The sequence below is a fragment of the Ornithorhynchus anatinus genome, chromosome 1 (genome assembly GCF_004115215.2).
Source record: "Ornithorhynchus anatinus isolate Pmale09 chromosome 1, mOrnAna1.pri.v4, whole genome shotgun sequence".
In the NCBI taxonomy this organism is placed as follows: Eukaryota; Metazoa; Chordata; class Mammalia; order Monotremata; family Ornithorhynchidae; genus Ornithorhynchus; species Ornithorhynchus anatinus.
Window position 1 is genome coordinate 39,688,387 of NC_041728.1, and position 12,747 is coordinate 39,701,133.

Here is a 12,747-nt window from a genome sequence, read left to right on the forward strand (position 1 = left end):
TGACCTTGGGTGAGTCATTTCACTTCCTCTGTGCCTCACTTTACCTCATCTGTGAAGTAGGGATCAAGATTGTTAGCCCCGGGACTGTGTCCAACACAATCACTTTGCATATACCCTAGTGCTTAGTACAGTGCCTGGCATAAATAAATAAGTGCTTAACAAATGCCACAATTATCATTATCATTACTATTAATTTAGTTTAATTGTAAATTGTGGGCAGGGAACAAGTCTGCCAACTCTGGTGTATTGTGCTCTTGCAAGTGCTTAATACAGTGCTCTGCACATAGTAAGTGCAAAATAAATGCCATTGATGATGATGATGATGATGAACCAGTGACTTACCAAAGTAAGTGGCAGGCACTGACTTTTATGCCTCCTGTCTGGCCTTATAATAAAATTGTTCTTTCTCTTCCCCCAACCCTCCTCTCCCAAATGTATTCCAAAGTCCCTCAGTGATTTCTCTTATGCTGAAGGTTCCCCCTGCAGCTGTGCGTAGTTTCTTTTTTATGTCACCAGGCAGAGTTTCATGAAATGGATCTGCTGCTCTCACGCTGTGCCGTTCAATCTGACAATTTGGACCTATGCCCAGGAAGATACAGGTTGGACTTACTCTCCAGCTGTCTCTATTTGCTATTGTCACTCAGGTTATAAATAAAGTCGATTCATTCACTTCCTTTCTTATCAGACCCCAGTACAGTACTGCCAGAAGATGTAACTTAGAAAAGCCCAAAACTATTGACAAATGCTGACAGGCTGTCTCGGTAGATTGCCTGGTAGAGAGCATTCTGGTGTTTGCTGCAGTCTTTTTACAATTAGTCAATCAGTGAATTAATGGTATTTATTGAGCGCTTACTGGGTGCTGAGCACTGTACTGAGTGCTTGGGAGAATAAAATACACCAGAGTTGGTAGACTCTTTCCGTGACCACAGTGAACTTACAATATATACGGACAGACAGACATTAATATAGATAAAAAATGTATTGATATGTGTATAGTACTGTGGGGCCAAGGAAGAGGTGAATTCCTAATGCCCAAAGGATACAGATCCAAGTACAAAGGTGACGCAGAAAGAGGAGGAAGTTGGGGAAAAGAGGAAGAAGGACTCTTGGAGGGGACATGACCTAAATAAGTCTTTGAAGGTGGGGAGAGTGGTGGTCTGAGATATACGGAGGGGGGGAGAGTTCCAGGCCAGAGGGAGGATGTGGGTACAGGATTGGCAGTGAGTTAGACAATACTGGGGCTCAGTGAGCAAGCTGCCACTAGAGAAGCGAAGAGTGTGGGCTGGGCTGTAGTAGGAGATCAGGGAGGTGAGGTATGAGTGAGTGAGCTGATTAAGTGCTTTAAAGCCTATGGTAAGGAATTTCTATTTAATGTGGAGGTGGATGGGCAACCACCGGAGGTTCTTGAAGATTGGCGGGACATGGAGTGAACAGTTTTTTAGAAAAATGATCCTTTTAGCAGATTGAAGTGTGCACCAGAGTGGGGAGAGAAACAGGACCGGGGAGGCCAGTGAGGAGGCAGATGTTGTAGTCTAGGTGGGATAGCGTAAGTCCTTGAATCAGCATAATAGCAGTTTGGATGGAGAGGAAAAGGCAGATATTAATATTATGGAAGTAGAAGTGAAAGTATTAGGTGAAAGTTTGAATATGTGAGTTCTACGTGAGGGATGCATCAAGGACAATGCCTAGGTTATTTCTTGTGAGATAAGGATGGTGTGGTATTGTCTACAATGATGAGAAAGAGCGAGGACAGAGTTTGGATGGGAAGTTAAGGAGTTCTGTTTTGGACATGGTTAGTTTAAGGTGATGGTGGGATATCCAGGTAGAAATATCGTGAAGAAAGGAGGAGCTGTGAGATTACAGAAAAAGAGAGAGGTCAGGGCTGGAGACCATAAGTTTGGGAATCACTTGGGAAACAATGGTATCTGAGAGTCTTTTTTACTAGTGGATTTCTAATTTGTATTTTCTTTTTTATCACTGACTATAGAGATTATAGTATTGGTGCCATAATACAGATTGAAGTTCGAAATACTCTTTTGTGGATGGTGCAGGTATTAGACTGTAAACTCATTGTGGGCAGGAAACCTGTCTACTAATTCTGTTATATTGTACTCTCCCAAGCGCTAAGTACAGTTGTCTATGCATAGTATGCACTCAATAAATGCCACTGAATAATTATGTGTGATGAATAGGTCCTGGGTCTTTTCTGAGCTAAGAGCCATATTTCAGGCTGCAGTCAAACCTGAAGGCTTATGACCAAGATGACCTCATTCACAGATCTCTCTCTCTCTTCTTGGGAGAGTTGTCTGGTTTTTGGTGCAGTAGACTGAAAATTAGGTGTTGTGACTTTTCTTTGCATGTGGGAATAAACTCCCCTTTTCTGTGTCTCACGGGGACAAGTACTAGTTTGTGAAACATCTGAATTTCTTCCAAACTGAAATTCCTAGTAATCACTTCAATAAAGATCATTTTTCCTCCATAAGTTGCTGATTTGAAAGCCCTCTAGAAACAACCTGGCCTGGGCCATTGTCTCTGAATGCTGTGATAGCTTGGAGATACCCCAAGTGGGATTTCGTTGGGTGGGCTCAGATTTATGAGTTGCCTAAACCCTATATCCCCATGCCCCAACATAGTCTCTACCCGCTTACTGCCTCCTTGCTTCAGGATGAGCAGGACAGTGGAAATAACCTGGAAGGGAAACTGGTTAACTTTTTTCTTGCTGACCACTGCTTCAGTTCTGATTCTTGAAGAAAGCAGGTCCCACAGATCCTGGGGGCAAAGAGAGATGGGTCATAGGCCCTCCTCCTACTATTTGCTCTCCCCCTTCTCCCCATGAGAGACACCACAGACTCACCTCCTTATACACACATTTAGTCATGCGTGTGTGTGCACACACATAAACACCCTTTTCTATCCAGACAGACTTGGAGTGGAACAGTGGAAACGCCAGTGAAATAATGGTGAGCATCACATTCATGATCACTTGCATAACTCCTTCTGAGCACTGCCACAGTTGTGGCACAGAAATCTCATAAAATAATAATAGTGGTATTTGTGTCAAGCACTGTTCTAAGCGCTGAAGTAGATACAAGCTAATCAGGTTAGTCACGGTCCCCGTCCCACGTGGGACTCATAGTCCTAATTCCCATTATAAGATGAGGTGAGTGAGGCACAGAGAAGTGAAGTGACTTGCCCAGGTAGCAGAGCCTGGATTAGAACCCAGTCCCTTCTGACTCCCAGGCCCATGCTGTATCCACTAGGCCAAGATGCTTCCCATAGAAGCAGCCTGCCTGCCCTGATTTCAAAGGAATCAGCACAGGCAGGAATCCAACCAGGCTGCAGCAGGAAGCCCACAATGGAAGAGAGGAGCAGCAATGACTGAGAAAGATAAGGGGTAGGCTCAGGTTCCCATCTCTCCTGGATCCTTTGGGATTTGTACCAGGAATTTGAGGGCAAACAGTAGTAGCCAAGGCAAGAGCGACTGTTATTCATTGACTTTCGGTTGTCACTGCTGTTCTAGTCCCTCTCATACAGAGTTCACCTTTAAATATTTCTCTCTGTGTCCACGTGTGAGAGTGGGTGTTTCTCTCAATCTCCCTCTGTCTCTCCTTGTTTACCTTTACCATCCTTATTTTTCTCACACCCACACAAAGCCCAGGTTTTTCTGTCTGGATAGTAAATGAGGGGAATAGATGTTAATCATTCTCATATGGAGTGTTTTCTCATTTGTTATCCCAAGTCCATACTTATTGTTTTACTATTTTAGTCCCAGTTGGTTTTGTTGTCCCTGCACATAGCATAAAAACCCTCTGACAGGAATCATTTCCCTCGTCTGCGCCAATGACACGAATCCCTAAAAATAGTCAAGAGCAAAATTACCATGTACTAGAATATCATTAATTTTCATTAAGGGGCCATCCAGTCCAAATTGGTGAAAAGATTGAAATGTAGAAATTTTTTAAAAAACAGGATAATTTCACTGTGGTGTGCATTGCATTTCTCTGTGCTCTAAGTTTTTGCTCCTTCTCTGTGCCTGATAGTCACTTAGAACATGGCCAGGTAAAAAGTGTTCTGTGTCTCTCCCCTAATGTTCCCTTACACTATCCTCCCCTTCCCCTTCCCCTCTCTCGCTCAGCTCTTTCCCGCTCTCTCCTCTGTCTCCTCCCACCCTCCCCTCTCCCTCCCTAGAACCCCACTTTACCAGCGCTACCCCTCTTCCCCCTCTCCCTACTCTTCCCCCCACCAAACCCCCTCTTCACCCCCTCCCCCCTTCTCTCTTCCCCACCCATGCCCCATCCCAGTCCTCTTGTCCCACCGCTACCCCTCATCCCCCTCTCCCTGTCCAGGGCCCCACCACCTCCTTCCCATCCAAACCCTCCCCTCCCCCCGCCCTTCCCCCCCTCCCCCCCTTGCACCCACAGCTACTTTCAAGTGTGGCCTCTGGAACCCCCGCTCTATTACAGGTAAGCTACCTTTCATCCATGACCTTTTCCTCTCTCGCTCTCTCCTCCTCCTCGCCCTATCGGAAACGTGGCTCTCTCCCGAAGACACGGTCTCCGCCGCCGCTCTCTCCAGCGGAGGCCTCTCCTTCTCCCACTCCCCCAGACTCACCGGTAAGGGAGGAGGCGTCGGCTTCCTCCTCTCGCCCCGTTGCCACTTCCGCACTATCCCTCCTCCCCCCTCCCTCTCCTTCCCCTCCTTCGAAGCCCATATCGTTCGCCTCTACCACCCACTCCAGTTACTTGTCGCCGTCATCTACCGCCCTCCCGGTCCCACCTCCGACTTCTTCAACCACCTTGACCCCTTTCTCACCTTCCTTCTCTCCTTCTCTCTGCCCACTCTGATCCTCGGAGACTTCGACATCCATACGGATGTACCCGACGACTCCTCTGCCGCCCGCCTGCTATCCCTCCTCGACTCTGCCGACCTCCTCCTCCACCGTACCGCGCCCACTCACCGACTCGGTCACACCCTCGATCTCGTCATCTCCTACCGCTGCACTATCTCCTCCCTCACCAACTCTGAAATCCCTCTCTCTGACCATAACCTTCTCACCTGCCTCTTCTCTCACACTCCCTCCCCCTGCAAATCTTCGCTACTGCCCCACAGAGACCTCCGCTCTCTCGATCCCATCCGTCTTTCCAATAGCATCTCTCCTCACCTTGCCACCCTGTCCTCTCTTCCCACTCTCGATGATCAGGTCTCCGCTCTCAACTCCACCCTCTCTACTCATCTCGACTCTCTCGCCCCCCTTTCCCTCCGCCGCTCTCGCTCCACTAACCCACAGCCCTGGATCACCTCCTCCGTCCGCCTCCTACGCTCCTATGCTCGAGCTGCTGAGCGCTGCTGGCGAAAGTCCAAGCACCAAGCCGACCTCACACATTTCAAATTTATCCTTTCCTGCCTTAACTCTGCCCTCTCCTCCTCCAGGCAAAGCTTCTTCTCCTCCCTCATCGACACCCATGCCCGTCACCCCCGCCGATTGTTCCGGACCTTTAACTCTCTCCTTAGGCCCCCTGTTCCTCCCCCTCCCCCATCTCTCACCCCCAATGATCTGGCCACCTATTTCCTCACGAAAATCAACACGATCAGGTCTGAGCTCCCCAAAGTCACCCCTCCGCCTCTCCCCTCCCCCCCAACAACCCCCTCCCCTACTTTCCCATCCTTCCCTGCAGTATCCTCAGAGGAGATCTCCTCCCTCCTCGCAAGTGCCACCCCCTCCACCTGCGCCTCGGACCCCATTCCCTCTCACCTTCTTAAAACCATCGCCCCTGCCCTCCTCCCTTCCTTAACTTCTATTTTTAACCACTCAATCTCCAAGGGCTCCTTCCCCTCTGCCTTCAAACATGCCCACGTCTCGCCCATCCTAAAAAAACCCGCTCTTGACCCCACTTCCCCCTCCAGTTATCGTCTTATCTCCCTACTACCCTTCCTTTCCAAAATCCTAGAACGAGTCGTCTACAATCGATGCCTAGAATTCCTTAACTCCCATTCTCTCCTAGACCCCCTCCAATCTGGCTTCCGTCCCCTCCACTCTACCGAGACTGCTCTCTCTAAGGTCACCCATGACTTCCTTCTTGCCAAATCCAATGGCTCCTACTCCATTCTGATCCTCCTTGACCTCTCTGCTGCCTTTGACACTGTCGACCATCCCCTCCTCCTCCATACCTTATCTCACCTTGGCTTCACGGACTCTGTCCTCTCCTGGTTCTCCTCTTACCTCTCTGGCCGGTCATTCTCGCTCTCCTTCGCTGGCGCCTCCTCCCCCTCCCATCCTTTAACTGTTGGAGTTCCTCAAGGGTCAGTTCTTGGCCCTCTTCTGTTCTCCATTTACACTCACTCCCTCGGTGAACTCATCCGCTCTCACGGCTTTGACTACCATCTCTATGCAGATGACACGCAGATCTACATCTCCGCCCCGTCCTCTCCCCCTCCCTTCAGGCTCGCATCTCCTCCTGCCTCCGGGACGTCTCCACCTGGATGTCGGCCCGCCACCTAAAACTCAACATGAGCAAGACTGAGCTCCTCATCTTCCCTCCCAAACCCGGTCCTCTCCCAGACTTCTCTATCACCGTGGATGGCACGACCATCCTTCCCGTCCCGCAGGCCCGCAATCTCGGTGTCATCCTTGACTCGTCCCTCTCGTTCACCCCACACATCCTATCCGTTACCAAGACCTGCCGGTTTCACCTCTACAATATCGCCAAGATCCGCCCTTTCCTCTCCACCCAAACGGCTACCTTACTATTACGGGCTCTCGTTATATCCCGGCTAGACTACTGTGTCAGCCTTTTCTCTGACCTCCCTCCTCTCTCGCCCCGCTCCAGTCTATTCTTCACTCCGCTGCCCGGCTCATCTTCCTGCAGAAACGATCTGGGCATGTCACTCCCCTTCTTAAACAACTCCAGTGTTTGCCTATCGACCTCCGCTCCAAACAAAAACTCCTCACTCTAGGCTTCAAGGCTCTCCATCACCTTGCCCCTTCCTACCTCTCCTCCTTTCTCTCTTTCTACCGCCCACCCCGCACGCTCCGCTCCTCTGCCGCCCACCTCCTCACTGTCCCTCGGTCTCGCCTATCCCGCCGTCGACCGCTGGGCCACGTCCTCCCGCGGTCCTGGAACGCCCTCCCTCCTCACCTCCGCCAAACTGATTCTCTTTCCCTCTTCAAAACCCTACTTAAAACTCACCTCCTCCAAGAGGCGTTCCCAGACTGAGCTCCTTTTCTCCCTCTACTCCCTCTGCCATCCCCCCTTTACCTCTCCGCAGCTAAAGCCTCATTTTCCCCTTTTCCCTCTGCTCCTCCACCTCTCCCTTCCCATCCCCACAGCACTGTACTCGTCCGCTCAACTGTATATATTTCCATTACCCTATTTATTTTGTTAATGAATTGTACATCGCCTTGATTCTATTTAGTTGCCATTGTTTTTACGAGATGTTCTTCCCCTTGACTGTGTTTATTGCCATTGTTCTCGTCTGTCCGTCTCCCCCGATTAGACTGTAAGCCCGTCAAACGGCAGGGACTGTCTCTATCTGTTGCCGACTTGTTCATCCCAAGCGCTTAGTACAGTGCTCTGCACATAGTAAGCGCTCAATAAATACTATTGAATGAATATCTGTTGCACCTGCATATTTTCTGACCCTAGCAGTTTAATAATAACGATAATGGCTTTTCTTAAGCGCTTAATTTGTGTCAGGTACTGGGATGGATACAAGTAAAGTGACTTGCCCAAGCTCACACAGCAGACTAGTGGCCGACCTGGGATTAGAACCCATGACCTTCTGACTCCCAGGCCCGTGCCCTATCAACTGCGCCACATGGCTTCTAGCCATAGTGTACGTCTGTGGGTGTGTATCAAACACTTCCTTCTTTCGATCAAATTCTGCCTGACTTGGGCAGTAGAAGAGAGGACAAAGGGATGAAGCAGTAGTAGTAATAGAATTTAATCTACACTATGTGCAAAGTGCTGTACTAGCGGGAGGCGGAAGATCCCAGTTTTCTAATGTGTAAAATCCTAATTAATAAGTGTTACTGGACTTTTACTGCAGATTTAGAAATGAATGGTAAGGTTTTAGGGATTTATGAAGTTTTCGGTTTGGGGGATATTTGAAGTCCAATCAGATAAGCAGTGTCTTACTGCTAGGAAGAAAATGGAGCCATTCATATTGAGCTGTGGTAGTCGTTGGAACTTGTTAAAAGTCAAGAACAATTTCAATCTCTCTTATGTAACTAATATGTCATTTTGGGTTATCTTTTACAGACTTCTCTGGAAAGGACTGGAATGCCCCATAATCTCTTAAATTCTAAACAGCATAGATCAGATGAAATTTCAAGAATGAATCCTATATTTAGGCTAAACTTGTAATGCAGAAAGATATTTGGTTGGGAACCGCTCTCGAGTGACAGATCAGTCCACTGTAGACAGAAACAGGGTGACTCTTATCGTCATGAAAAGGATTTATTGAGTTCCTACAATGTAACATTGTGCTAGACACTTATGCTTATTGAAAGAAAAATGGAATTTAAGACAGTCATCGCTTGCAAGGAGTTCCTAACCTAAGCAAAGCCAAACATAGAAACAAGTTTTTCACATTTAACATTTAAACAAGTACTTCCTGACAAGATTACTGAAGAAGAGTGACCTCACTTTCTGTCAGTCAATTGTATTTATTGACTTCTCACTGTGTACAGAGCACTGTAGTAAGCACGTGGGAGAGTACATTATAGAAATAGAATGACATTCCCTGCCCACAGTGAGCTTACAGTCTAGTGGGGGTCCCCACCACACCCCCAACTACCAAGGTCTATTGAGTAGAGAAATCATCGTTCTAAACTTCAGATACTCTTCTTTCACCTTCTGTCCAGTGCTGGAGCAGTCAAGCTGGTGACTGGGTGCAAAGTTCGGGTTGGGAAGGTTTGAGGCTCATGCCGCCCTAGAAGCCTGGCCATGGTCGGGGGGAAGGCTTAGGTCACCACTTCTACCATCTAGCTGCACCATAGGGGCCTGGACTTCCAGTGCCACAGTGATCATCTATCTGGCTTTGAGCTGATCATTACACCAAGAGGCAGGTTCGAAAATGACTTCAGTCTCTTCCAAGTCATAGTTTTGCTTTTTATGGTATTTGTTAGGCACTTACTAGGTGTCAGGCACTGTTCTTAGTGCTGGGGTAGGTACAAGATAATTAGATCGGCCACAGTCCCTGTCCCACATGGGGCTTGTAATCTTAATCCTCATTTTGTAGATGTGGGAATTGAGGCCCAGAGAAGTGAAGCGACTTGCCCAAAGTCAAGCAGCAGACAAGTGGCAGAGCTGGGATTAGAACTCAGGTCTTTGACTCCCAGGCCTGCGATCTATCTGCTAGGCCACCCTGCTCCTACTCTAACAGAACAGAAAGGAATGACTTTTACAGGTCCTTTGGGCAGAAGGGATCGTCAGTTTCATTTTGGTCTTTTAGACTGTACTTGTGTGTAACATTAAAAACTTCCGCCAGTTGTTCCATTTTCAAATCCATAAGAGAGTGACTGAATTAGATTCTTTGGAGATTACTGAATTTAACTCTGCCAACTTGAACTTGTTGCCTTTCATTATGTGTATTCAACCATGAGCATATCAGTAGTGTTCAAAAAATGCCGGCTTTGTTCACCAAACAAAAATATCACGGTCCGATGCGCTCTTCCTTCGTATTTCCAACCTGATATTTACTGAGCACTGTACTAGGCTCGTGAAAGAGCACAGTACAGTCGAGTTGATAGACATGTGTCCTGCCCTCAACTAGTGTACAGCCTAGACGGGGAGACAGACATTAATAGAAATAATTTGCAGTTAGGTATGTAAGTGCTGTGGGTCTGAAGGTGGGGTGAATATCAAATGTCCGAAGGTCAGAGATCCAAATGCAATAATATAATAATATAAATCACTCTGCTTCTCAGAATCTTCCAATGGCTACCCATTTCTCTCCAGGTCAGACAGAAACTGCTGAACAACACTTTCAGGGTTCTCCACCAGCTATCTCCTTGTTATTATTCTGCTCTCGTCTCCCACTAAACCACAGGTCTCATTTTTCCGTCTTCCCAAGCCAACTTTAACCAAACTATACCTAGTTCTTGATTCATGTATCGGTCAACCCATTGCTCATACCCTTCCCCCTTAGAGAAATTACCCTCTTCCTCAAATCCCTCAGAATACGTCTCTCCCCACATTCAATGTCCTTCTAAAAAGTCACCTCTTCCAGGAGGCATTCTCCAATTCCACACATTCCTGGTCTTGCCACTCCCTCAGCCACCCTCAGCACATACAGGAATATTGCTTGTATTTAAACATTTATTAATTTTCAATTACCAGAAGAGGTTTTCCTCTTGTTCCCATCTGTAAGCATTCAGTTTTTTTTGCCCTGTCTTTCCTATTTGCTCGCCAACTCTGCGAGGACATGGACCATATCTTCTACTTTTATTGTATGGTGCTGAGTACTTAGAACAGTGTTGTGCGCACAGTAGGCATTCAGGCAACTGTGATGAAGAAAAGATAAAATGCTGTTGCTTCATTTCATTCTGGCGTCTTGTTGCTTCTGGAAGAAAGTCAAATATCAAAGCAGAACATCTTCCACCTGTGGGGATATACTCAGATCCTTTCTCCCAAGGTAGAATGCCTGAGCATCTGACCAATTGTCCATTCAGCTAACCCTGGCGTAATAACAGTTATAATTGTAATAGCGATAATTTTGGCATTTGTTAAGCGCTTTCTGTATGCCAGTCACTGACCTGTGTGCTGGACGCAGTCTTTGTCCCATACGAGGCTCACAGTCTAGGTGTCAGAGAGAGTGGGCATTTGAGTCCTCCTTTTCCAGATGAGGAAACAGAAGCCCAGCAAAGTTGCGACTTGCCCAACGTTACACAGAAGGCAGGGGTGTAGAGGTGACATTAGACCCAGGGCCTGTGACTCCCAGGCCTGTGTGCTTTCCACTAGGAAAACATGAAAGCATTTTCACCTTCATTGGATGTTCTCTCTCATCTCGGTTCAGTCACTCACGATTCGGGTTTGTCTCTTTCAGCCCCGGTTTGCAAGAAAGATGAAACCCAGGCACCGGATGAAGGACGTGTTTGACCGCTCCCGCTTGGCAGGTTGAGGATGAAGCAGATTCAGCAGCTGGGAAAGCTTTGCAAGTTTTTGAGTTGCCCCACTTGTCCCGACAGCACCCAGGCAAGGGTGCCATTAAATTGCTTCCAAACTTTCAAAAAGCGAATCTGAGGCAATTGAAGACTATTGGCTGGGTTGTGGTTGGCAGAGGGACGCCCAGCTAATGTTCCACACTCTATATAGGGTCAAAAATCCCCATTCTTTCCCCGCTTTGGTCTCTTCCTTCCCCCGACCTGGGTCGTCTTCTACTTCTTTTTTCTGCTTTCATCCACAGATTATATAAAACCGAGGCTCTTTGACTAAATACATTTTGTCGCACTTATTGCCCAGATTCGAACAATATGCTCTTATTTATTATAATTCTAGGAAACCATTATACTTACCAAAGTTTCCCATCTCTTTCAAAAGAGTTTGTTGAGGGGAGGGAGGGCATCTCTCACATTATAAACCAAAGAGGAAAAAAGCCATATGGTAACCCAGTGCAGGATCACTTTGGAATTACCGATTTCAGACATTAATAAAGTAATTCTATTTTTATTTTATATTGTTAAAATGTACTAATTTACCTCCCATCCTTATTCTTAGGGAAATGGGAAAATTTGACCAAATAATTATTTTAGACCATTACTGGGGATTCCTTTGCCTTTAATCTAAAAACTAGATAATTTGAGGTAGTTTTTATGGCACTTGTTAAAATGTTCACTTTGTGCCAGGCTCTGTGCTTAGCACTGGGGTAGATGCAAGAGAAGGAAGCAGCATGGCCGATTAGAAAGAGTACGGGTCTGGAAGTTAAAGGAGCTGAGTTCTAATCCTGGCTCTGCTACCTGCTTGCTCTGTGACCTTGGGCTTAACTTCTCTGTGCCTCTTTCCTCAGCTGTAAAAGGGAAATTCAATACCTCTTCTCTATTCTACTTAGACTTTGAGCCCCACATGGGACAGGAATTGGGTCGGACCTGATCAACTTGTATCCACTCTAGTGCTTAGAACAATGCTTGGTGTATAGTAAGTGCTTAACATATACCGTTTTTAAAAATAAGAAAGAAATCAGGTCGATCACAGTCCCGGACCCATATGGGGTTCACAGTCTAAATTGGAGGGAGGAGGATTTAATCCCCATTTTACAATTGCCCAAGGTCACGCAGAAGACAGGTGGCTGAGTCTGGATTAGAACCCAGGTCCTCTGACCTCCTACACCCTTCCTCTCTCCATTAGGCCATGCCATATTCTGGTTTTAAGTCAGTTTGGGCTACTCTTCTTTGTATTTTAAAATGTTGGGGGAGAATCTTTGAAGCTTTCCTGGTTGATTGCCTCCATCAAGCCACAGTAGCCAATTTAGCAGCCATGGTCCTTCAGTAGCACTAGCATCATGGGGAAAGAGGACAGGAACCTCTTCTCCCAGCTGTCTGTTCAATGTCGGACTGCCCACCAACGAATTTCTCAGACCGAGGCCCTCTACTTTCCCCCTCCTTTGCCTTGATCCAGATTGATTTCTCTGCCCCACATGATTTCCAGCACAAGTCACTCGATGGAAGCTGCTGAGCCAGGGATGGATCAGGCTAAGAGTTTTCGGATACGGCATAGTCAAGGTAAAAGAGACTTAAATGTGAGCTGATTG

General features: G+C 47.1%; 1 protein-coding gene across 7 annotated transcripts in view; it reads left to right on the plus strand.

The window, feature by feature from the left end:
- The window catches only part of TTLL5 (tubulin tyrosine ligase like 5), a 234,578-nt gene extending 223,140 nt beyond the window's left edge, over positions 1–11,438 (plus strand). For all 7 annotated transcript variants that reach the window (XR_005659888.1, XR_005659889.1, XM_039911662.1 and 4 more), the window contains one exon: positions 11,047–11,438. Coding sequence is in view for 4 of the 7 variants with exons in the window: in XM_029083179.2 (XP_028939012.1) it covers positions 11,047–11,099 (53 nt within the window). In the remaining 3 variants the exon portion in view is untranslated. The remainder of the gene's footprint in view (positions 1–11,046) is intronic.
- The last annotated feature ends 1,309 nt before the right edge of the window (positions 11,439–12,747 follow it).